Source organism: Gracilinanus agilis, chromosome 1 (genome assembly GCF_016433145.1).
Source record: "Gracilinanus agilis isolate LMUSP501 chromosome 1, AgileGrace, whole genome shotgun sequence".
In the NCBI taxonomy this organism is placed as follows: Eukaryota; Metazoa; Chordata; class Mammalia; order Didelphimorphia; family Didelphidae; genus Gracilinanus; species Gracilinanus agilis.
The window spans coordinates 528,193,912-528,221,432 of NC_058130.1; the positions used below are offsets into that span (position 1 = coordinate 528,193,912).

At 35.6% G+C, this 27,521-nt stretch overlaps 1 protein-coding gene across 1 annotated transcript in view; it reads left to right on the forward strand.

The window, feature by feature from the left end:
- Window positions 1-27,521, forward strand: part of KLHL14 (kelch like family member 14) — a 137,351-nt gene that overhangs the window by 24,672 nt on the left and 85,158 nt on the right. The window contains exon 2 of the mRNA XM_044658033.1: window positions 11,799-11,920. Within this exon, the coding sequence (XP_044513968.1) occupies window positions 11,799-11,920 (122 nt within the window). The remainder of the gene's footprint in view (window positions 1-11,798; window positions 11,921-27,521) is intronic.

A 27,521-nucleotide genomic window follows, 5' to 3' on the forward strand; every position in this document is an offset into this window, starting at 1 on the left:
AGTAAAAATCATTTTATATTTATTCAGGAAACACTCTACATCTGTAATGGACTGCAATCTCCTTGAAGACAGGGGCTAGTCTTATTCATCTTTCCATCCTAAGCAGAGTCTAGCACAGTGCCTTACACTTTTGGGCAATTCAGGAATTGTTTATTGAATCATGCAGTAAGCATTGTAGAGCACTGAAAAAGGCACCTAAGCTTCTTTTCCTCTATTCATCTGTAAAATGGGGATAATAATACTTACTATTTAGCTACCTCAGAGAGGCATTATAAGGTCTATTTAAAGGGCTCTTCCAATGAAAATTGCTGTGTAATTACCAAGAACAACTATGATAAAGAAACCTAAATACATTAGCAAATCAGCTGGAACTCATGATCAAGGGAGTTTCCTCCTCTGGAAAATTTTAAGAAAAGGTAAATTTCTGTTTGGAAATGTTTGATTACAGCTCTGCCCAACAACTATCAATCAGCCTGAATGACCTTTCGAGGTCCACTTTAGACCAGTTATTCTATGGGTCTGTGTTCTTGCTTGTATTTTCCCTAGAGCTTAAATAGAGGCTCTATTCAGAAGTCCTCATTCAAATTTTTCCAGATCTTCACCTAAAACTATTCTTTCCTCAGCATGAAGCCAAGTGTCTACCTTTAAAAAAAAAGACACTAATGAAATGGGACTATTCTTTAGACTCCTCTACTACAATTCTACTAAGGTATAGATAGTGAGGAAGGAGAACATGGATGAGATATGCCCTTTGCATGATGGCAAAATGATCCTATTTTGAAGAATGATTAAAAATTATAATCCCTTCTTCATTCCCCCATTCTCTATAGTTATAAGAAAGAAGGAAAGAGAATAAGCATTTATTAAGCATATTATATACTAAGCACTGTCTCCTTAACACAATCCTAAGAAGTAGGTGCTATTGTTATCTCCATTTCATTTTTTTAATTTTTTAAATTTTGAATATTTTCCCATAGTTACATGTTTCATATTCTTTCCCTCTCCCCCAAATCCCCCCACCCCCCCATAGCCGATGCACAATTCCACTGGGTTGTTACATGTATCATTGTGTTATCCCCATTGTATAACTGAGGAAACTGAGGCAAACAAGCTGAATGACTTGCCCTTGGTCAAATTTGAGAGCAAATTTGATCTGTAGATCTACCTAACTCTAGCCCAGTGCTCTATCCCATCCACTATGCCACCTAACTACCTCATAACTATAAACACAGCATGAGATAAATGTGTAGCTATCTCATTTATATCTTCCACCCTCAAGTTTTATTAGTGTTTATTGGATGATATATGAAGCAAAATAATTTGTTTAGGAGTATTTCTCTTCATTGTTAATGTTCTAATGTTAACAGGAAGATAGTTCACCATTTACAGAATGATCTAGTTGAAACTGAAGTACATATAATAAGCACATTTTAAAATTATCCATCAAAGTAATTCCATACAAGGTGATAAAACAAATCGGCCAGTGAACCTAGAGGAGAACAGACTCCAAAAATGTGATTTTTTTACCTTCTACCTTGTATTTCTTTGACTTTCCACTGGTTTCCCCAGAGATTTCTTGGGGCAGGTGCAGGCCAGTTTGGGTTATATTAGCGACAGAGCTATGTTCTGCCTCTAAGTGATAAGAATAGCAGTACAAATAAATGGTGATAGCTAGAAGAGTGGATGAGTAGCATTCATAAATGTAGATTGGACCAGTAAAATACTAGTGGTATAATTGTCTTTTTTAATTCTTTTAAGATTGTCTTTTAAAGAGAAATATTTGAGTATTCTTATAAGGTTTACCTTCTAGTTTCTAGAACTCTTCTGAAATTAAGATTAGAATGGAGTAAAGAAAATACAAAGACTCCAGAGACTGACTCCCAAACAAGTACTTAGTAAAGGCTCAGAGGGCCCAGTTAATTCCAGATTAGCTGCTACAGTTAACTTTGCCATGGAGAGATTCAATCTTTGAACTAATCTTGATGATTTTGATAGTGTAATATTCCCCTGAAGAAAAGAAAGCAATTGAGGAATAACAGAATCAACTATCTCCACTTTGGACAAATTCAAGGAAGGTTAACTTCAATTTATGACTTCTAGGAATACAATTCCAAAATTATTTTCATGGGAAGGAAGCTTTATTAGTTCTAATAAATGAAACACAAAATATAATTATCAATTTTTCAGATTTCAAAAAACAATTATCTAATAATATTGATGAAAGAATTAAAATTCAAAATTTATCTCAAATTTTTGAAATGCTCACACCAATAATATTAAATTTAATATAAAGGTAAAGTTCTCCATTCCAGATAAAAACAATTGATTATTCAACTATAAGATGGAGAGATGACAATATCTGTTTAGGTGAAAAAGACCATGGAGCTTTAATTGATCATAAATTTATAATATAATCCAAAAGTATGAAATAGCTACCAAGAGCACTATCATAATATCTGGCTACCTTAATAGAAGTCTGGCATTAGATGATAGGAAGAGATGATCCATCTCACTGTGCGCCGTTGCTAATAAGATCACATCTAGAATATTGTGTTCAGTTCTAAGAATTGTATTTTAAGAAGAATATTGATGTGTCAAGAAAAGTACTCTGGTAAAGAGATTTAAATCATATTCTGTGAAGTACAGCTGAAGAAACTAGGTATGCTCAGCCTTTAGAAGACCAGGAGAACTATGATAGCTGACTTTAATATTTGAAATATTATTTTATCCTATTTTCTTGTAGAGAGCATGATTAGGATCAATGAGAGGAAGACAGAAAGAAGTAGGTTTCTGGTCAACATGAGACTTTGTTAACAGACAAATACACAGAAGGAATATTTATTGAGCCATGGTTATGCTGTAGGCAGTATTCTAAGTTCCTGACAAATATTATTCCATTTTGACCCTTACAACACCCTGCAAGTTAGGTGCTCTTATTATTCCCATATTACATTTGAGGAAACTCAAATAAATATATACTCAAATAAAAATAAAGCCTGGGGTCACACTGCCAATAAGCATCTGAGGTCAAATTTGAACTCAGGTCTTCCTGACTTTCAGATCAGCACTCTATCCACTATGTCATGTGGCAGGTTCTAAGTTAGATAAAAGATAGATAGATAGATAGATAGAACACTTATCTATTCAAAATTAATTAGTGAAAGTTTTTAAGTAGACAGTAGATGAATATCTGACTCAAGTGCTATAAAAATAATTTCTGCATTAGATATTTTCAAATGGTGGGTTCTATATGTGACAAAATTAGACAAAATGTATCTGGCAGCCATGTGTAAATAAAGTAGACCTATAAAAGTCTAGCAGAATTCTAGCTCTCTTAGGATAAGGACTTTTTCTTTTTCCCTCCTTTATATCTCCAACACTTAGCATGGTTATTTTATACATAATAGATGCTTAATAAATGTTCAGTGAATAGAATTAAATCAAATCAAGGTGTATTTTAGCAGCAAGCAAAACAAGAAAATCCAGGCCTTAAATAAAGGAAGTATATGGTAGACAACAGAAGGATGTTCCAACATAGGGAAATCATTGAATGGGTGTGGAAATAAATAATAGAGACACAGTCACAAGGACTGAGCTTTAGCAGGATTATATTCCCTAGAAAGACTGGAGGCAGTACTAGGGGTCCTTGAACACAATATGGAATAGCTTACTGAAATATATGGATTCCTGTATTTTACGCATATCTCAGACCAGATTGATCTTAGTGATAAGCAGGAATAGTCATTATTTTAATTTCAGGCTAGATTGGTCTTAGACCAATTGAAAGCAGAGATTGTGTCTCTGGTAATAGATAATAGAGGGATTTGAGAATCAGACTATCAATCATTCATTCATTCAGCAAGCATTCATTAAATCCCTTTCCTGTGACAGAAAGTATGCTAGGTATTAGAACTACAAAGACAAAAAAAGAAAAAAGAAACAGTTGCTGTCCTCAAAGAACTTACATTCTTTTGAGGGAAAGGAGAACTCCTATACAAGATAAATACAAAATACATATGAAAGTGATGGTAATAAGGGAGTGGGAACTAATAACTGAAATAACTAGTTCTTCAATTACAGGAGGAGTTTGGACTCAAAGACTTCAAAGTTGTCTTCCATCTCTGAGTCCATGATTCTAAATATGTAATATAATGCTTGCTTTAATGAATATATAAAATAGTAATTTGTGCAATAGCTGTTTGTATGTAAATGGTTACTACTAAAGTGTTTAAAAATAGATTGCTTTTTTAAGGGGTGGATGGTTAAAAATTCCTCTTGAAATGTTTTTTTTCACACATTATACGGTGATATATATCACCCTGGCCCTTTCCCAGTTATCAGATTCTGCACTCATGAAATCTAAATTTTAAAGAATTTTTGTTGTACTTAAAAGGCAAATATTGTGAAGAATTTGTTCATGCTTAGAATTTTAAATTCATTATTCAATCGTTCATCCTCTGAAGCAAAGCATATATTAAAAAAAGAGCATAACATATGTTAAATATGAAGACATCACTAAAATGGAACAAAACACACCTTTTAATTTGATCACCTTTTAAACTATATTTTCTAGAGAAAAGTATAGTAACTTAAATCAAAATTATCCAAATGGTATAGTGGAAAGAGCATTGGATTTGGAATCAGTGGACCTATTTTCTGGTTCTGCTTCTTCAAAGGTTCTTAATCTGGGTCCATGGGCACTCCACTCATCTATGAACAGTCTTCAGGGTATCCATGAACTTGGAAAGAAAATCTATGTCTTCATTTTTATTGACTTTTAACTAAAATTGATTATTTCCTATAATTATTTAAGAATGTTTTTCAGATATTTGTTCATAGACTTCACCAAACTACCCAAAGGGGTCCTTGACATTCAAAAAAAAGATTAAAAATCCCTAATCTACTTGCTATCCATATGCAAATTACTTCACCTGCTGGGCCTCAATTTCTTTATTCATAAGCATTAGGGAGTTAAACTAAATGATTTCTAAAATCCCTTCTTTGATCCTATTAACATTGACTGTGACATAAGCCACATGTGGCTGAAGTTTCTTCAACCACTTGACATTTCTACTTCATAATTGGGCTGAAGATATATGAGCTTAATGGAAATAGAGTGGGGAGTCCCTCTATTACTATTTATTGGGGGCTAGATTCACCTCTTATCTAAATGGGTGAATTCTCCAACTCTTGAGAACTATTTGTGAAGATGGAAGCTCCATGAGGTTAGGGGCTGTAGCCTCTAAATACTTCCATTATTCATTACTAGAGGTGCAGTCTGTGCCTTAGATTTAGTCTTGGTTCAGTCTGTGGGTCCAGTAGGGGATTGTAATTTATCTAAATGAAGCACATAGCATAGTACACAATCAGATGTTTGTTGAATTGAATAAGATCTATGTAATACTATAATAAAATTCTAATAATTTTATACTTTGATTTATGAATATCATTCTTTCAAGAATTTTTTCATTTACAACTTTGTCAAAATTCCTTTAGGATATGGTGGTTATTGCCATTTTTGCATAGCTAATCAGTTGAGGTTGAGAATTCTTGGATTCAACTCTACTTCTTTAATTTACATGTGACTTTTCACAAAGCTTTCAAAAAAAAAGCATATGCATCAAGTAAACATCGTGGCAATTAGAGATTCAGTATCCAGTACACCATTATTATGATCTGTCATTATTGTAATTGTCATCATTGTAATTGCACATTGTAAAACTAATGGGATCCCCTTTACAGGGATTATTCACACTCATAACTTCTAAGGAATAACTGAATAATAATGTATACAAGGAGCTGACATCATATTCATATGAAATTACAAATTAAATTACAAAAAGTAATTTGTTTTTCTTAAGTTATTCCTAACAAGTAGACTATATTGAATGCCACCCATTAGAATCATGTATTCATCTCCCTATTCTAGTAAGCCAAAAGCCAGTGGACTTAAAATTACAATTTAAATGTATATTTCTCTGTTAAAAGAAAACTCAAAATGCAGTTTTTGTTTGTCTTCCTTAGAATTGACTAAAATAATAAATGCTTTGGATCAGATAATATGATGTATTAGATATAATGCAGTGCATTAGAGATATCCCTTTAATATATTAAATTAGTATTGGTAAAGTCTTTGAAAATGTCCAAATGTATAGCAATTGCTTCTTTTTTAACCTTGTTATCTTTTCTGAGATTTATAGTATTGTGTGGAAATAATACTTAAATGACAGGAAACCTGTGGTAAACAGTAAACTATTAGAAATTGTATTTTGTCAAGGGTGCTTAACATTTTGTGTCATGGCCCCATTTAGAAGCCTGATGAAGCCTACGGATCCTTTCTCAGAATAATGTTTTTTAAATCCATAAAATAAAATACATAGGATTACAAAGGAAACCAGTTACATTGAAATAACAATGACAATATTTTTAAAAAAGAAATTCAAATTCACAAGACCCCAATTTAAGAAACCCTGTGTTAAGTCTAGCTTTGCATTTTGCTTGCTATTAGTTACTATGTGATTTCAAATATTTTTTCCACCACAAAGTAAAGTTTTATTGTGAACTTAGAGTTAAATATTAAAGTTGTTGATACATGAGAAAATTTTGGTTTCACCTTCTTAAAAAACTAATCCATGAAAGTAAAATTAAATGTTTACTTATGTAAGTGATAAGATAGCAATAGAAAAGATGTGGCCTAAACAGCTTGTTTCCATTCACTAGGGATGACCATTCATAATAGACTTATAGCTTCACTTTACATTGCTACTTGTTAGATAATTCAATTAACAAGAGAAAAAATGATTGCTTTTACACACATATTCTATAACTTTTGTGTGCCTTTTCTTCATTATAAGGCTCACTGTAGAAGCCAAGATGGTTCAGGGGACTGGTGATGGGAATATGAAGTCTTTCATTGCTATCTTATTTGTTTGAATCCTGTCCTTGTTGGCAGGAACGGGGAGTTGTTACTATTTGCCAGCTGTTCAGTGACTTATGTGAAATGAGTCGGTGGTCTCAGTCCAGTTCTTAGAGGACAGATGGCAATAATTGGCTGTTTCAGCAGAGAGGCCAAGGATCAAATGGGCACAAAGACCAGAGTCTTTCCCCTAATCCTTATAAATGGTCTCAAAATTGAAGAAATTTTAGGACTGGAAGGGACCTCAGCGACAGTCATCTAGACCAAAGCATGCTTTCAAGAAATATCCACTTAATATAACTGACAAGTGCTCATATCTGAAGACCTCCAAGGAAGAGGAAACTAGCATTTCTCATGGAAGTTCATTCTACTTCTAGAGATAAATTATTCAGAAGTTTTTTCTTGACATAATGACCAACTTTGCCTCATTGCTGCTTCCGTCAGCTGCTCTTGGTTTTAGTTTCCAGAAGTAAGCAAAACAAATCTAATCTCTCTTCCACAAGACAACACTTCTAATATTTGAAGATATTTATCATAACTCTGTAGATCTTCTCTTGCTTAACAACCTAAGAAGCAATGGGCCTTTTCATCTGTCTTGTAACTGTTATACCTCTTATATGTGCTGTCTCCCCTAAATAGAATGTGAGATCTTCAAGAGTAAAGTCTATTTTGATTTTCTATTTCTCCCCAGCATGTAAGAAATGATTTTTCATTAATTCACATTCATACATGTATTCATTCACTCGTTCATTGCCTTAGGATCCTTTGCCATTTTGGTTATCCTGATCTGGACATTGTCCAGCTTATCAATATCCTTTTTTATTTAAAAAAAATCCTTACATTCCATCTTAGAATCAAGAATCTTTTAAGGTGGAAGAGCAGTAAGGACTAGGCAATTGGGGTTAAGTGATTTGCCTAGGTTCATACAGGTAGGAAGTGTCTGAGGCCAGATTTGAACCCAGGACCTCCCATCTCCAGGCCACCTAGATGCCCCATTAATGTCCTTCATAAATAACACCACATACATTGAAACATAACATTCCAGATATGTTCTAATCAGGGCATAATACAGAGGAATTGTCAATTACTTATTAATGAAAGCTAATTGCCTCTTTCTGTAGGCTGAGACCCCACAATAGTTGTTTTTTTTTTTTTTGTTTTGTTTTGTTTTTGGGTTTTTTTTTAACCCTTGTATTTCAGTGTATTGTCTCATAGGTGGAAGATTGGCAAGGGTGGGCAATGGGGGTCAAGTGACTTGCCCAGGGTCACACAGCTGGGAAGTGGCTGAGGCCGGGTTTGAACCTAGGACCTCCTGTCTCTAGGCCTGACTCTCACTCCACTGAGCTACCCAGCTGCCCCAATAGTTGTTTTTCTTAACCTCCTTAAGCCATACTTCCCAGAACTCTTTCAGACAAAGAGCTGTCCAACCATGCCCCTACAGTCTTTTTTAAATTTTAAAAATGTTCCTCCTTTTATTTAAGAAGCACATATGCTGTCTCTTGTTTTATTGGTTGTTCTCACAACATCCCTGTGAGGTAGTCTGGGACAAACATGTTATTCCCATTTTGCAAATGAGGAGACTAAAACACAAAGATCTTAAGTAACTCACCAGAAATAACAAAATTAGGACAAAATTGGATATATAGATTCAATGGTCTTTTCATTACTTTTCCACCATTACTACTGCATAATAAAAGCTTAAATACAAATGTGTATGTAAAATCAAAAAAGTATCTGACATAATAACTTATACATAATAGGTGCTTAATTACAAATTTTATTTATTTAAGAACTCATTTTTACTCATGCTACAATTTGTTTTCTTAGATTTAATTAGCCTGTCATCATCTTTTTAGTCAGTCATCCGCTGTCCTAACTATTCCATCTTTTTATTAATTTCAAACCTTTTGAGATTATATTTGGAAAAAAGTATTGGTGGTAGCATAGGGGAAGCAGACTTTGCAATTATTTACCCACTTTTCTATATCTTAAAACCATGAATCTACCTTCCCATATTACCCATTTAGTGCCTTTCAAAAATATAAAACATGGCTTAGATTCATTTGCTCCCTGATATTTCATTGGGGTATGTAAGTAACCTTGTATTCTCTAAAACTATGCTGGCAGAGGGCAAGCCTGGGCAGATCCTGCCTGACTGGAAAGACTTTTAGAATAGGCCAAGTTACAAGTGGAAAGAATATTAATATCAATAAAATGACAGTTCCTGGAAGTAATGAACCAATTTGAGGTTGGGGGCAGACCTGTGACTTCATCCATGTGGAGAATGCCTGGTGTAGAAACTCCCTCCACCAGTGCAGATTGGCAACTCATTTATAACTTACAGAGGAAATCACGTTATAGTGGAAAGAGCACTGACCTTGGAATCCCATACCTGAGTTCTCCTTAGTGTTCTATAACCTTCTAGCTGTGGGTCCTTGGGTACGTCACTCTGTCTGTGCAGGTAAAATATATAAAATGAGGGCATTGAATTAGGTGAGTTCAAAATCTCAGAAATCTGTTCCGGCTCTGGATTCATGATCCTATATCTAACCACATACCTTCATGAAAATATATACATATAGGTGTATAATATAATGAACAATTAACTACATTTAGTAGTTGCACATATCGGTGACTGAATAATACTGTTATTGCTTTGAATTTGTTTATATTATGACTTTACTCTGAGTATGATGAGTCGATTTTGCCTTTATCATCAACTCTTGCTATGCCTATCTGAATGGTGGTAAAACAAAACTGACCAAACTATTGATATTCAGTTGAACTGATCTCTCCATACAATGGTGCATTTGAAAGCCAACAAATTGGTTGATGTGATGTGATCTTGGCTCTCTGTACATTTAACTAGTTAGCATGACCAAAAATATGGAAAATATTTGGTAACAAATCTTTTGCCATCTAGAAAAATCCTTGTAGGTCATGATCCACTAATAAAAGTATTGCAAACAAAAAGGTTATGACTCATTGATGCATTTCACAAGACCTCCCTAGACATCTTCCTAGGGTATGGATCATCACACTAATGCATCCTTCCTAAATTCCTATCTTCAAATCGCCATGACACTGTTGGAACCTAAGATTTTTTTTGGGAGCCGAGACCATATTGTTATTGCCTTTGATCCCCAGTACCTGGTATGGTGTTTTGCACATAGTACGAAATTTATAAATGCCCTTTGGGTTGGGTCTAAGCTAAAGAGAGTTGAATACTTCTAAAGAATTCTTAGAAGATTCTTTTGCCCAGTTTCATCAACTAGATGTCAATGCTAACATCAACACAGTCCATTGGAGAGCCAGTGTAGCCTTCTTGAGCATTAGCCTGTTTTAGAAAGAGGACAATGTCTGTACATGAATGGTAAAGCTACTTCTCTGGAGATGCATCACTATCCATAGAGATTCTGCAGGGAGATTTTTTTTTCCTGCTGAGGAGTACATGCTGCCTTCAATGACACTGAAGCCTCATTAAAGGAGTCTTGCTTCCTTCCTTCCCAGGGAATTTTCATTAACTGTGTTAAGTTGGCTTCCCAAATGTTAAGTTCTTAACCAACAAATGGTGGCTATCTGGTAGGGGCATATTCTACCAAATGTCCTTGAAATGGCAGAACAGGACTAAAAATAGAAATGAATGAAGGTGCCGAGCTGAGTGCAGGGTCACCATCATACTTATGAGTGAATCTTTTTTTTTTTTTTTCCATGAGTCTCTCCCCTTAGATTTGATCACTTTTAGGCTTTAGTGGAACTGAAAAGTTCAATTATATGTAAAGTGACTGTTAAATCAGCAGGACCCTTGTGGGGGTCTGAGCCTACCCTCCCTTCTTCAATTGCAAGTGTGCTAAATCCATTAATGTTACAAAGGAATGTACATCCATCAGGTATAGTGGTGGAGGCCAGGGTGCATATTATAGCTTTTACTGCATATGAGACATTGCAGTCCTGTTCTTAGGAACTGCCAGGCAGATTGGGAATCACAGTCACGGTTAATAGCAGCGAATTGCCAGCTCTTGATGGGTGGGTAGTCACTCCTTTCAGTGGTTGCCCCCTGGGGGAGAAGGTAGAAAAACAGAGGGAGGGAATTAGAGTGACTTTGCACAGCTGAGCAGGTTCATGCCGCCGGATCCGTGGCAAGCATTGGCAGGGCTCCACTCTGGGGAGGCTCACAACAACATCACAGTCTCATTTTTACCAATTGGTGTTGCTATATAGCCAGTGGTGCACAGGGGGAGAGCAAGAAGAGAAGGGGGGTGGTGTGGGCTGGGGAACAGGATGGAAAGTGGGGAGAGAGGAAGGAAGGCGGGAGTCTGGGCTAAATTAAACAAACAAACCAACTACATGTTAAAAGTGTTTAACCCAGAACCGTTAGCCTGGTGCTACTAATTGTTCTCTACTAGTAGTTTAAGTTCAATGTGTGATTAAAGAGTTGGCTCACAAACTCTCTGCATAACCTTAATTTTTTCAAGGTTCTTTGAGTGTAGAATGGCTTATAATAATGATTTTGACTAATACGATTTTTGACATGCAACTTTAATGCTTAACCTTAGTACAACTCCAGAGCATTTCATGTGTATTCAGCTGTAAAGAGTGATGATTTAAAGGGATAATATAAGAAAAAGGTCGTTCTAGAATGAACCTCTAACAAATTGCATAAAGGGAGCTTATTATTCCTTGAGTAGAGGGATATGCAGCTTTTCTGATCATTTTTCTGCTTGGTTCAAAAAATTGTTGAGACATGATTGGGGAAAGAAACAGGAAAAAATGAAATAGGATTCTGCAAGCAAGGAACATTCTTTTGATGGTTATGATTTTGTTGCCACTAAAAATATTCTATGATAATGTGGTTATTCATCTCCTCTTGTTTTGGGTGAAGAATTCGCTCCAACAAGAAAATGCTGTTATTGGTTGGAGGACTGCCTCCTGGACCGGACCGGCTTCCCAGTAACTTGGTTCAGTACTATGACGATGAAAAGAAGACATGGAAAATACTGACAAGTGAGTGGTTTTGTTGATTCATGTATTTATCCATTTATTTATTTGGGGTTAACTTTGTCTTGATGAATTTGAAAACATGGTTAATCAAATTAGACATTTTATTGATTTGTTATCCTTCAGAGATGTGTTTATGTATCACCAGAGACTTCTCAGTAGGAGAATAAATTAAGATTCCTGAGGTTGCCAATTTGATCATAGAGTAGGCCTAAATTAAATCTGGCCAAAAATCACTGGCCTGAGTTTTTGTTCAAAGCAAACTTTTAAGGTATTTTGTGATCCCCAAAGAATAAAATCATTTAATTATTTTAGGAGAGTCTTCTTCCCCTGTGAAATTTTCTAGATTTAAAGAGCCATCTAACTTATGGTCTCCATAAGCTTCTGTCAGTTTGTTTAACTCGTGTTTTTCTCTAGGAGTCATAATTTGTAGTCTTTTTGTCAAAGGCATTCTTCCTTTTACCCTACAGCTTAGGTGGACAAAGCTATCCCAGGCACCTTCCAACTACAATACATTGTGCTTGCAAACTTTACCCAAGATTTTGCCCCCTCCTTTCTTTAGAGGGTGATTGTGCTTTGCAGCAAGCCTTTTGCCTTGGGCATTGAGATTTGGAACTTATCATTATATTGGTTACAATTTCCAATCTGATTCAGTCATGGAATCAAAATCACCGTTTCTTGAGTGCAGCAGGCTGTGGGCTCTAGTCCCCTTGTGGGTAAAGTGGCAGCACTGGTCAATAAAACTAAATTTTAACTGTCAAAATTGCCCAGAGCCACATAGATAAAATAATAAATGAGCAATTTTGATCCATAAATCAAAGCCATACTTTTAGAACTGGACAGTTGGTGGAAGTTAGATTTTCTTATAACGTGCATTTTTTAAACTGAATACGATGTCTTATAAAAATAATACTTTTCACTTTCCAAAATTATTTTAAGTAAATGAAAGTGGGAAAAATTTTGTCCTAAGAACAGGAGTGGAGCAAAGACTATTGTGGTGTGGTGCTTGAAATAATACATTTCTGAGCTGGTTTACTACCCCAGTGAAGCTGATAGTAGCATCGGCCAAGAACTGCAGTGAGAAGACTCCCTGGGTACCCATATGCTATGGAAGGAGTAGATGATGTGGTGTAACAGCAGCAAGATTAAGGACAAGAAACAAAGAACAATAATTTAGAGAAATCTTAGAATCATTTTTATTCTAGCTATAGTATTGTTAATCACAGCTCAAACAACTAAATTCATGGCAAATCCATACTTTTTTTAGAGATTTTTCACTCAGAAGGAAAACTAGTCTATTTTTTCCTGGTTTTTGATCAAGAGACATAAGCAAAACAGGGGATAGCAAGCAAGAGAAATAAAGAAAGAGACAAAGAGAAATAGAAATGGAGAATCAGTGACCAAGAGAGAGATTCAATTCAATTGATTTCAGAAGTCTTCCTCTACTAAGTTCAACTGCATGCTCATCTGCTCTAGGTAAAGTTCTGTTTGTTCTTTCTTAGAAATCTACTGTTTTAATTGTCCCCAGGTCTAATAAATATTTCCTTTAACTCCACTAAAACCCGCCTTCCTCCAGTGCCTCATTGTGATTGGAAATTGACCCTGGCTTCTTGAAGATACATCAGCAGAGCTCAGCCTTGGGCAGGCTCTCCAAAAGGAGGAAGACTTCAAGTATAAACCTAGTGATTGGTTTAACACCTCTCATACAAGACCAGACTAGCTCAATACAGAGATGCTAATCACCAGGTTTTACTCCATCATGCTGATATTCCTGGTGGTAGTAGTCTTCAAAGATTGTCTATGAAGCCATTGAGGGAGAATCCCAGTGGGTAAAACCATGACTTCTAGCAGCATTTGAATATAAGAAGTCATTCTGTTGCCCTCTTGAGTCTTTGGCTCCACATGTGATGAAGAATCAAACACTTGAGGCAGGAAATACTTGTCTCTTAAAGATCTGTAAATATAAAGTCCTTTCCCTAAAGTCGTTCATATTTTTGCTGGCATTAGCCAAGAATCAAGAAGTTTTTTTCAAAAGGAGCTCTTTTGAATGAATTTGCTATAGTTGAAATGCAGGAGAGATAAACATATTAATGAATAAAATATGGCAAAGGGCTTATAAATAGTAAGATACACAGAGGTCTTCTTTAAACTCTAAGAACTGCTGCAATGGAAGAAAAATTATCTAAAGCTTTGGAAAAAAGAATACTTGGCCTACACTGTTGAATTCTAACCCCATAGTTGTGTTTTATGTAGCCCAAGGTATACAGATTTCATAGACATTCATTTCCCCATTCAGCAAGCATATACTAAACACCTCCTATATGAAGAGCATTTTGCTAGGTTTTGGGAAAAATGAAAAGTTTAGCTATGAAAATGTTCCCACCTTTATGGAATTTCCAGTCAAGGGGAAGGATAAGACAAGCATTTTAATCCACAATCATACATTATAAGTGCATCCAAGAGTTATAAACATAGTGGTATTTAAAGTCCAAAGGGGAAGGTTATTAGGAACTTTAATATATTTGCTTGATTAGAAAGTCAATCTGGCTAATTTCCATTGCAAATTGGAAGGGGTATCATTTGGGGGAAGGGGATATTATGGGAATCAGTTTATCTGATTTCACTATCTTTGCTAATTAAATTAACCAGGTAACTACCAAATCTTTATTTCATTTTGGGCTATACAAACAGCCTGAAGAATGTGTGGTTTAAGGGATTGAAAAGTAAACTGAGTTCTTTTAAGTTGGATCTTAGATTCAGAAGGAGAATTAGTCATTAAAGATTGCACTCACTGTAACTGTACTGGAATGCCAAACCTACAGCGAGACTGACCTGAGTCTGAAAGTAGTCAGTTGAGTTCTTTGAAAGGACATTGGGGAGCACATACAGGGAGACAGACCTGTGGACTTGGCTCTGCTCAGGCATGGACTAGCTGAGCAATGAAACTGGGCCCTGGGCCAGCTGTGACCTTGGAGGCTGAGTGAGAGAATAATAACCGATTGGGGATGAAGTAAGCTTTAGACTCTGCCCCAGCTTCCAGTCATGTTCCCTTTCGGAACTCTTCAAAACTTGGAGATCCATGTGAAAGCTGTGCATGTGAGGTATCTGATTCACCAGAGGCAGTGGTACAGGCCATTTTAAGGAATCAGACACACATACACACACATTAAATGAGTGCTTCGAAAAGTTTAATCTATAATATGTCCGCTATTATTGTCATTTAGGATAATTGTACTGAAGTAGGAGAGATGTGCCTAATGATCTGGTTGGAAGAATAGTTGATTTTTTTGAGTATTGGGGTGGCAAAGACTCCGGGAGTATCTTTAAATACAAGAGAGTATGGTATGCTGATAAGAATGTTGGATTTGGGATCAAGAAAGACCTGAGTCTGGATATTGCTAGTTTTGAGTTCCTTGACATATGAATCCCTATATAAAATCCCTACATATAAAAGCTCTCTTGTTTACTCTTCTGAAAAAGGACGGTAATACCTACGGTGTCTATCACAAGGCTGTGATGGGGATCAAATGAGTAATATACTAATAAGAACTTTGAGATCCTCAAAGTATTATAGATACATTAGCTATTATCATCATAGCAAAAATAATTAAATGAAAAACTACTGAGGGTGGACTTTGGGAACTAAATGGCTAGATAATTAAAAGATTTAGACATCTAGTTCTTTGCTCCCTACAAAATTACCCTTACCTCTATCCCACCCCATCAAATTGTCTGATATATTTAACAACATATAGTCAGGATTTTCTTTCTGACCCTACTAGAACTTCACCAAGCTTGGGCAAAAATTATTAAATCTTACAGTATAGAATATGCTAGTTTATCTTGCCAAAGTCTATCAGAATGGCAGTGAGGAAGTACAAGTAAAAATTAACTATAAAATCATTTTTGCAAATATAAAGTGCTTGGGGATAATCATGAGCAAGGTGATCCTCTCACCTCCTAATAAAAAAAAAACTTTTAAGAGAAAAATTGAGATGTTCTTTCATTGTTTTCAATTGAATTGGGCTGTGAGGTGCCTTCCTCTTTTTCATGTAGTCTTTCATTTAATTCCCAAATTATTAGAAAGCAGAACAGGAGATATTAATGCCAAAGTAACCAAGGGAAGTGGGACCACAATGCAGTTATACCCAACCTTAGCACCATGCTTTCAAAGTTCAGAGTTACTGGAGCTACCTAGTAATTTGGGAATTAATCCCTGCAGCATGTTCAGGCTGCCCACATGGGACACAAACGAACTGTGCTTTGGCATGTTCTGCATTCAAAAATCATAGGACTTTGCTAAGAATTGAATTCTGCTCCATTCTTTTTTTTTAACTCATTCTTAGAATGAATACTAAGTATTCCAAAACAGAAGAGCTATAATGCCAGGCAATTGGGGTTAAGGGACTTGTCCAGGGTCACACAGCTAAAAAGTATCTAGGTCCATATTTGACCCCAGGACCTCCCCTTTCCAGAACTGACTCTCAATCCACTGAGCCACCTAGCTGCTCCTTTCTACTCCATTCTTATTCTCTTGCCCTCTGTGTCCTTAACTAGAGTGAGAAAATGTGCTACCTCTCCTTTCTAGAGGGAAGGAGGAATATTTCTCAGGGGTCATTTTTCCTCTTTCTGCAGGCAGAACAGGAAATAAGAATATAACTTGTTTATTTTTATACATACATTTTTCAAAATGTTTGTCCTCTCATACTGATTTCTCAGGTTTACCTTTCACATCATTAAAAATTCCATTGCTGCTATTAGCCTTATTTTATTCAGTAAATATTTATTGGGCATCTGCTATATGCAAGGCCCTGAGCTGGGTACCGGAGATGTAAAGACAAAAAAAAAACCTAAAAACCAGTTCCTGCTCTCATATTCAAAAGATGTTTCCCTTCTGGGCCTCAGCTTCCTTTTCAGCAATAAAAAGAAAGAATTGACCTAAAAGATAGGCAGCATAGTATTATGCAAAGAGTAGAGGATTTTTAAGTCCCAGGACCTGGGTTTGAATTCTAGCTCTATTACCCTGTCATTAGGAAGTTAGTTAGTCTCATTTTCCTCATCTATAAAATGAGGAAGAAGAGCTGGATGATCCCTGTGGTGCCTTTCAGCTCTAATATTCTCTCATTCTTTTAATAGTCTTAAATCAGACTTTTTGAGAAATCAGAAAGTGCCTTTTTTTGCTTCCTTGCTCCTGATTTTAAACTGTTTTTTCCTCTAGTCCAAGTGTTTGATGTCTCTTTTTCTTTTCTTCCCCCCCCCCTTTTTTTTCATTTGGGTAAGTAGGGTGGAAAAAGTACACGAGAGACTTTTCTCACATTCCATGAACTATCTGGTCTGTTTTAATATGCTTTACCTCTAACAAAGACTGCAAGTCTTATTCTAAAGTTCTGATGGTTATTTTAGGAGACACAAAGAAGGTAATACTAATCAGACCAATTTGTGTAGATATAGTATTGATGAATCAAAAGTTGTCCAAAATATTAAATCATGGCATCACTATAGAGGCTGTGTGATATAGTGGATAAAGGACCAGCTCTGGCAACAGGAGAACATGGATTTGAGCCCCATCTCAGTGACTTGCTGTGTGACCTTGGGCAAATCAATTAAACTCTTAATGCTCACATTCTCTAAGGGTATAAATCTCAGAGAAAGTGCTGACTGATTTTGATTGGTAAAGAGAATTTCCTCATCTGGGAGTTCTCTATAGCAATGAAAACCAGAGATCTAGTCCTTATCATCATGCTATAATGAAAAGATATCAAACTTGGGGTCTCAGAACTCCCAAGTGGGGCCAGAATGAGATTAAAATGTAATTGGGAAATGTTTAACAAAATATATGTCAAATATAACATAGATAATTTGTGGTATCAATAAGTATCCTGTAGAGATGTATTTCTATTTCAGTTTGACCCCCCCCCCAGTAATGAAAAGCATGGCAACATTAAAATATAAGCTTTAGATAGCATAGGAACTTAGCAAATGTTGAAGTTTGTGTTTTGAAAAGATGGTGCTTTTAAAATATCAACAAAAATATCAAGATAAGTCATGATGCTTGCATTTGAGGAGTTAACATTTCTAGCAAAGAAGGTTATCTGAAGAAGACAGCAATAATACAAACTATGTAAGTGCCCAAGAAAGGGGCAAAAAACTTCCTTGAAAATAGCACTTAGGGATATCTTCTCACTGGTGAGTAAAACAAGAAGTAAGAGAAGAGTGTGGTTTAAAGAAGAATTATTATACTTGGCATTGTATTTACTATGACCTTTACTTTATAGGACTCGATAGTGTGCGGTGAGCTGGGGTCACATATGGCCATCACAAGTGTTGATTATTCAGGGACTAATAATCCAGTTTGTAAATTATACTGATTTTTATTTTCCTTCTTGGTCCTCCAGCTGCCCTTCTTTTGGCTATTTTCTTTATTAGTATTTCCAACAGAGTACAGGTCAGGAAAGGGTGAGCTGTTGAAACTCAAATTAGTCAACTGCTGTTACTTGTTAGCAGCTGTTGTGATAATTTGGTAATGGTTGGAATGGTAAACAAATGAATATATAGAAGCTTGGGGATTTTCTTTATCTACACCATTCTGTTCCCTCAGATAAAATATCTGTTAAATTTAATTTAACTGAATTCACAGGGATAGTAAAGAATAGCTTATAGATATTATTCTTGACAGACAACTTGGAAAGATTCTTGAATCCACAAAGTAAAACTCTGAAGATGTCCAAAAAATAATCAGACTTGTTCTCAGAATTGGGGAATAAGGGAAAAGATGCCTTATATTTTGAGTGTTTGGGATTAAAATGCTATGCAAGGGATAAAAAGATTTAATACAATAACATTGCATCAGGCCTTTTTGCTTAGGTTAGATTCTGTTGGGTTAGCTTGCAGAGTAATTGTTTTCTGGGAGAGAGAGAGAGAGAGAGAGAGAGAGAGAGAGAGAGAGAGAGAGAGAGAGAGAGAGAGAGAGAGAGAGAGAGAGAGAACTAGAACATTGTATTTGGATTTCTTTTTTAATATGCTAGCATCTAATTTTACCTTCAATGAGCTCAATTCTAATTTGAGATACATGGCTGCACATTGCTATATATCTTGAAATACATGCTACTGCACATTCATGCACCAGCGCATTAGTGGATTCTTCATAGATTTTTTCAAAAATGGTCTTTTAAAATACTGCATTTCAAGTAAGTAGGAAGTCTATAAAACATAACTAGGTTTATTTGGCCAGCCCACTTTTATTTCTAGTCTATACCCTCTTTGAATTTATTGTTCTTTCTCAAAAGGGAACACTAGTCTTCCAGAAGTGATAATGGCTGTTTCATAATCCTTTGTGGACCTGATGGTGGGTGCATAGTCTTTTCATCTGTTGCAAACTTCATTTCCTACATAGAACAAGACTCTGGGCTCACTCTTCCAGAACAAGGACAGTAGCTTCTCTTCCTTGGGCTCTATGGTCACCCTTGAGACATGGTGGGGTATCTTTCTTTTATGTGAATTTCTGGAGACACCATTCTGGTGTGTTCTTTCCCCCAGTAATTACTGACAGGTCTATTTATCCAATTAGCATTAATTAATTTTATCAAGGGATATTCACTGCAAAGCATAAATATTCCCCTACCCAAGACCTAGAGACAAATATCCTCTATAACATCTTGATCCCTAGGGAGAGTGGATTCAAACATTTCAAGGATACCATTGAACATTTGTTCCCCCTGGTCCATTACTAAATGTCGTTACTGGATAAGTCCTCATCTCAGCCATCACTGTCCAGGGTCCCTCAGGTTGTCTTTCCTTTCCGAGTCTTGCTGCTAGGCTTGCTGACTACAAAATCCAGCAAGGACTCCAGTTCCTAGATCTACATTCATTCACCTTTCTGACCCTTGGAAGCTCACAAAGTCATAGTTATCTCCCCTACTTCTTCACTTAAAAAGCAATAATCTATATGACAGAGACAGAAACAACAGCAGAGTTCTATGATCATGTCTGTATGTTGGTGGCACTAGTTGGGAGAGATAAAGAGCCAGCATCTCTTTCTCCACTCATGTTTATAGCAGTCCAAGTCTCCATATTGAATCATAGCTAGTCAGGAAAGAGCCAACATGATGAGACTCACTTTGGCTTATTATTGCCTTTTGTTTGAACCCCGGTTCTAGCTCCACAGCCAATCAATCAATAACCTTTCTCTTCACCAAGTGATTAACAGACCAGAACTAATTATAGAATGTCTGTGCAAATTCCAAATTGGGGAGTAAGGCATTTCCATTATATGTCATCATGCCTCTACGTAAGTAGATTCTCCAGCCTCTGCCACATGAAAATTACATCAGCTGAGCACACTATGCATGCATGTATGTATGTATATACCCACCAGTGCCCAATTACACAATAATGATAGGATTTGCTTTTTGTCATGTTCCTAATGATGTGGATGCCATGAAAGATGGTTATAGGTTCATAGTCCAAGGAGATAGTCTAACCTGATCATTTCATAGATGAGGAAACTGAGGAATAGAGAGAATAAACTGATTAGTCTGGAGTTAGGTAAGTAGGCAATAGTGGAACCAGGATGCAAACCCAGGACTCTAATTGAAAGCCTAGGGCTTCTTCTTCTACGCCAACTTTTGACTATGCCAACTGGTAGCCCTTAGCTTTACAGCCTTCACCCAGACCATCTCTCAACAGAGTGGTTCATTGGTCATAAAAGGGACAAGTAAATTGGCATGAATGAATACATGTAAATGCTTCAGTACATAAAAAATATCACTCAAAAGTGCAGGCCCTGTTGATAGCATGCTAGTGATATCATCTTTGTTTATGGATGACATGGACTCTCAATTATTTATAAGAAATTATATGATTTTCAGTTTCTCAGTGGCTATCCGCATTTTTAAGAATATTGTCGAGACATGCTCTGCCATTAGGATAACTTTATTGACATTCCAATCCCCTGTATTTAACTTAAGTTTAGAGAAGCTCTTTGAAATCCAAGCAATTAACGATCTCTTCTGCTCAAGAAATCTTTGAGAAGGGGCAGAATTTGAATAATGAAAACAGTGGGTCTGCTATCATGGGGTGGGTTATAGGATCACATGGAGTAGGAAAGGGAAGCTAGAATGGAGAAATTAGCAATGTAGCCCCTACTGTGTTAGTATGGCTTTACTCAAGTAAATTCCTAGAATATAAACTACATCTATATTCAAATTTAAGTATAAAAATAGATTTCAAAGATAGTCATACTGGTCTACACTTGGGGTCAATCATAGCTCAGTTTTCCATTAGTAGTGTAACTAATGAATAATTCACTATGTATCTTAGTTCAGTGGAATGAATACATACACACGTATATATATATATATATGCATACATATATATCTGTATGCATATATATGCATATATATGCATGTGTATGTATGGCATTCTAGGGAGCTGGAAGTACTTTATTATCTTCAGAAGGCAACATAGAGATTACATGTAATTATATCCACCACTTTAATAATAGATTATGGCAGTAATTTCAGGAGTTCCACAAAGACACACAATGGAGCTAGATATAGAACCCAGTTTTAGTGACTCAGTTGAATCCAGAATACACTATACAGTGAGCCAATTCTTATAGCTCTGGTTATGAAATATGCAAGCCTCTAACTACACTATCGACAACCCAAGTGGCCCAAGTTCCATTGTTAAGTAGTTTTTCAATACCATTTCTTAACCACCAACCATGTATAATTAAGACCCTTTTAAAGAAATGGTCATTGGTGGACCAGTATATTTCTAGTGAAAATAGTGTGCAATTGCTTCCCACCGTTCTTGATCTGTTAAGATATGCATAATGGATCCTTTCATTATTGCTCACCAATCTTTTGTCAATACCTTTTTAATCATTAAGCACTGGCATTTTGAAAAAACTAAACATTTAATTCTGAAATAAAAACAAAGGTTAAAAATGGCAAATCCATAAAAACGATTATTATCATAAAGTTCCAAAACCAGAATCTTCAGATATTTTTATGTTGAGAACTGCATAGCACTTCCAAAAACCCTACTGCTAAGGAAATGATGTATCACTTTCACTTTCATTATATGTTTTTAATCAGAGCGTGACTTCACACTAGACAAAGCGATGCTTTATGCATGGTCTCACTTGTTTTTGCTAAAATCTTTTGACATGATTAATTTTACTTTAATGCTTTTGTCTTGTTGTAATGGTGAGGATGATGGGTATAAACCAGGGCAAAAATACATGCTTTTCTATTATAATACCTCTGAGCATTAAAAAAATATATTAAATGAAAGCAAAAAAAATCACAGGAGACTGGTCCGACTGGAATTAAATTTCTTGCTACCTGAACACAGAATACATGAGATTCAAAAAAAATGATTCAGCCATTGTTTTTAGTTTTATTTTTGGTATTTCTTTTATAGCAGTTTATTCATCTGTATGATTGGAAGTGACGAGGAGGAGGAAGATTGTATCTTATAGCTTTCTGAATATGCAGTGAATCCCTAGTTCCATTGCAGGATATTCCTTCACAACATCCAAACCAAACTCTTAATTAATCCTCTGAAGACTTACAGGGCAGATCCTAAACTATATTTACATGGTGACACCTTTGGTTAATCACAGGCTAATTGTAACTTGTGTCAGCCTCTTAAAACAGGCTCTCATTGCACCATATAAAAGCAGACAGAGGAGAGAGATGAGCAGCAGAGGAGGAAATGGTGGGGATGCATCTACCGGAAGCAAAGCTCTCAGCTTAGTGTTGTACCAGTTTCTAGTCTAACAAAATCTAAAACAATGTCCTTTGTCCAGATGACAAAAAAATAGTTATGCAAGTGAAATATAAGGAAGATAACAATACTGCATTCAACAAGTGGGAGACCATCAATGTAAGATAGAAGCATCTATTCTGCAAAGGCATAGAGTATTCATTTTTCCTTACTGTCTTTATAAATTGTAAAGTTATGTATCCATATTTCTGTATGTTCCTGTTTCCCCAATATATCCTGTTTGCTTACTATAGTTGTTTTACAAGAATAAATTCCATTACAACAAATAGTATTATGATGAAAATTGCTATATAACAAAAACATTTCCTGATCACTGGCCAAATGGCCCATTTATTTCACATAATTATCAAAATAACAAAAGTACACAAAGCCAATGGATTGAATTCTCCTGTGGAATTTGGAGTAATAGGATTTGACTTTCAATATACCCTTTGGTGAAAGGAAATAGAGATGCTTAACCTAGATAAAAAGTAACTTATAATATAGTCTTCATCTGTCTGTCATTGTGTAATGTGGATGGTATCTATTCTACGTGGCCCAGAGTGGCATAAATAGCAACCGAAGTTCACATTTATATGGTGCTTTTTAGTTACAAAGAATTTTTTATGCATATACACATACATAACATGAAACTCTGAGAAGTGGAGCAGAAATAATCAATATCTCTTTAGAGCTGTAGAAACACTTGTAAGAGACAATATTTGAACTCAGGACTTCTGATTCAGTCCTTTATGTTCATCATGCTGACTCCTTGGGCCATTTTTGGGAAATTAATAGATTTTAGCTCTATTGGAAAAAAATATTTTTCAAATAAATAACATTTTTAGAGACTCAAGTGGACTGCCTAAGTAGCTGCCGAGTTCCTTATCACCAGAAGTGTATAAGCAAAGATCGTTTGTTATTTTTGTTATTTGAGGTCATTGGTAAAGAGGATCAAATATTTCATTTTAAATTAGACTGGATGACTTCTCATGTGCCTTCTAGCTCTGAGATTCTATCAGTAATACTTTTCTAAAGAGAAAACCCCTTGAAGACAGGCAGATGCTGCTTGGAAGAATCATAACATCAATGTAGCTGCCGACACTCCTTATTCCATTTTTGAAATACTGATCCATAGACTGATCCATAAAAATATTGATATTGAGCATCTAACCTAAAATAACTTCATCTTTCAAGTTATTTTTTAATTGTGAACTTAACCATCACCAATACAGGCAACTAGGTAGAGCAGTGAATAAAGCACATTTAATAGGAGTTCAAATCTGACTTCAGATACTTATTAGCATTATGACCTTAGGCAAGCCATTTAATCTCTTCCTGCCTCAGTTTCCTCAACTATAAAAAGGTAACACATACTTTCTCCTATTATTGTCAGAAGGATAAATGAGATAATTTTTATAAAGTGCTTTGCACAAGGTTTGGCACATAATTGTCATTTAATAAATGCTTTTTCCTTCCTTACCATAACAAATACAGACATTTCTTTATTAAAAGGAACATTAAAAGAGACTTGAATAAGAAAGCGAGTTTATGTTATACCATAATTTTTAAAGAAAAATATCTTTATACATATATAATGTATATTATATACAATAAAAACACAATTAAACAAAGTCATAATTGCTATATTTGAAGTCATATCTTTGGAGCATTTAATGATTTTAAGGAATTGGGTACATTTAATTTTTGAAAGAATAATATATATGAAGACAAATGGCTTATTTGGGGAGTAGCAAATATGTCAGTTTATCTGATGCAGCTAGTGAGATAAAGCGAAATAAGCTTGGAAAGATAGGCATGAGGCATGAGGAAGCCAATGAAACATCTCAAACAGAGAAGTAACATGAGCCACAACTGAAGGATATCAATGGGGCAACCATATGTAGGGAGAATAATCAGGTTGGAGAGAGGAAAGACTGAAAGCAGAGATTCCAAACAGGAGACTTTTGTAATCATCCAGGAGAAAAGTGATGATGAAAGCCTGAACTAGAGTGGTATTCAGGTGAGTAGAGATAAGAGGCAGATGTGAGGGTTATTGTAGATATAGAATTGACAAAATTTGGCAGCTAATTGGCTATAGGGATAAAGGAGAAGGAAGAGTTGAGGATGACTCCAGTATTACAAAACTAGATAACTAAAATTATGGTGGTATCCTTGATAATACTAAGGAAAGTTAGAAAAATTAAATATGACATTTTCAGGTTTAATTTGTATTGTTTACAATTTTCTCCATCACTTTCATGAGACTAGAAAATCTACAAAACACTAAATCAAGCCTTGGTTTATAGCATTTCCCAATTTCTAATATATGAATTCTCACACTAAAAATTTAACACTTGGTTTTGGGGAAATCACTTTTAGCTATGTCCATCATACTCCCATCTATCCTATTTTGTTTGTACCTCTCTTGTCCCCCTTTCACATACTCTCTAGTATTATAATTACAGTTGTCATAGGAAATAGGCTTTATCTTCATCATTAGACTAAAATTTTGATGAAGGCAGGGACCACATTTTATTCTTCCTTTTATCACCCACAACAAAAGTAGTGCTATTGTAGGCCATCCTTAGCAACTCTGAATGCTGCACTGGGTTTGGAGGCCTCTTCCCCTTGGAAATCTAATGTCCTGAACTGTAAGGCTACTTTGTCCCTAGTCATTGAAGCAAGACTATCATCTCCACTACTACTTACCTGGGTTGAGATGAAATTTCTGGATTGGTAAGAATGGTCTCCCCAGTCCTACTCCTATTCAGAGGCTGGATTTGGATCTCCTTCTTTAACATGGGAATCTACTCTACCAAAGTTTACTGACACTCTTGTCCAATGTACTGAATTGATACTAAAGAAAGAAATGGTGTTGTATACAGTGTTATACTGTATGGTATGGTATATATGTATGGTAAACTGATGGTCCTAAGCTCAAATCCTACCTTTGCCATTTACTCTCTGTGTGACCTCTGGCAAATGATTTAACCTCTCTGACACTGTTTTGTAACATAAAAGAATTGGACTAGATGACCTAGGAAATCTTTTAAAATTCTAAATCTATATTCTACAAACCCTGAGCACACATGAAGGTAGGAGCTCTGCTAATAACAAGACTTTCCCATGACGCTAGCACTTGCTCTTACCTAGAATCTCTATCACTTATCCCAGTGTCACAAACTCCTGTCCTGTTCTTGCCCCACAAAAAAAGTTTAGTGGTGGTTTCACCCCAGAAACTATTGCCTAGATCTTATTGCCTCACTTGAAGGCTGCTTCTGCTCTTCCCATTGTTACCAAAGCAATGCCAATAGCCCTTTAATGTTGTTCATTTGATAACCTCATAACAGTGGTTGTATATTTTTATATACATGTGGCTTCTACAATGAAAGTGATGCCTTGGCCCAACCTAATCTCTCATCTCATTCATTAATTCAATGCAGTAGTTCAAGAAGTGTTTCTTAAGTGCCTTCTCAATGAAGGGAACACACCAGGTGATGAGATTACAAATATAAAATGAAAAACAGTCCTTGCACTAATTGAGTGTACAGATAGACAGACAGATAAATAGACAGATATACACAAACATATATATGTATGTCTATAAATGTGTGTGTGTGACCCTAGGCAAGTCACTTAACCCTTTTACCTCAGTTTCTTATGTCAAAATTGGCTGGAGGAGGGAATGGAAAAGCACGTCATATCTTTAACAAGAAAATCCCAAATAGGGTCACAAAGAGTTGGACACAGCTGAAAAAATTGAATGACATCATTAAACATTTAAATAAATAAATAAATGATTATATATACATATATATAGAGAGAGACACACACATACACAAACACACACAAACATACAAATATATATTCTTTGATCCCTCACCTGTTGCTGAAGTTGTGTTCCAGAGACCGACCTGCTGTGATAGGTGAAAATCTGTGAAGTAGCAGCGTTATATTTATTTTATTATATATATATATATATATATATATATATACATATATATATATGTGTGTGTGTGTGTGTGTGTGTGTGTGTGTGTGTGTGTATTTTAAGGCTTTATAAACCCCATTCTCCTGTAAACCTTTTCCACACTCTTATTAACCCTTTCCACACTCTGATTAACCTTTTCCACACTTATAAACACTGAGCCAATCAGAGCCCAGGATATAGAACGATAGAACGGAGTGCTGTGGTTGGTTGCCTTTCAGCCAATAGTGTGCCATGTACAATCTCACATTGGTAAACTTGCACAAGTGTAGTGGGGCACTGCATTTCCATTGTGTTCAGTATGGTATTCACCTGCAAAATCCTGTGATATAGTGAAAACTCTGTAATACAGAATTAGATATATATTTTTTAAAAACCCATGATACAGTGAAGGTATGATAAGTGAACCTTGATATAGTGAGGGACCACTGTATATACATGTGTGTGTGGATAATCTGTATGTGTGTGTATATATATATATATAAAATATGTACATGTGTTTATTTATATATAAATTATATATATATAATATGTATGTGCATTTTTATATATATGTATATACATAAAATGTCAGAAAATCTCAGATCAAGTAACAAGTCTGAGTTTACTGGTTGTATGATAGGCAAACTGCCTCCTCTTTATGGGCCTCTTCCTCTTCATCTATAAAATAAGATAGTCACATTCCTACCATCTACTTCAAAGAGTTATTGAGAGAAAAGGACTTTGTAAATTTTAAAGTAGTAAATAAATGACTATTTCTATTATTATACAGACATGGTCTTGTGCTGTTTGTATATGCATGCATAGCCAGTGTTTAAAATACTAAATTCAATGCATATGACA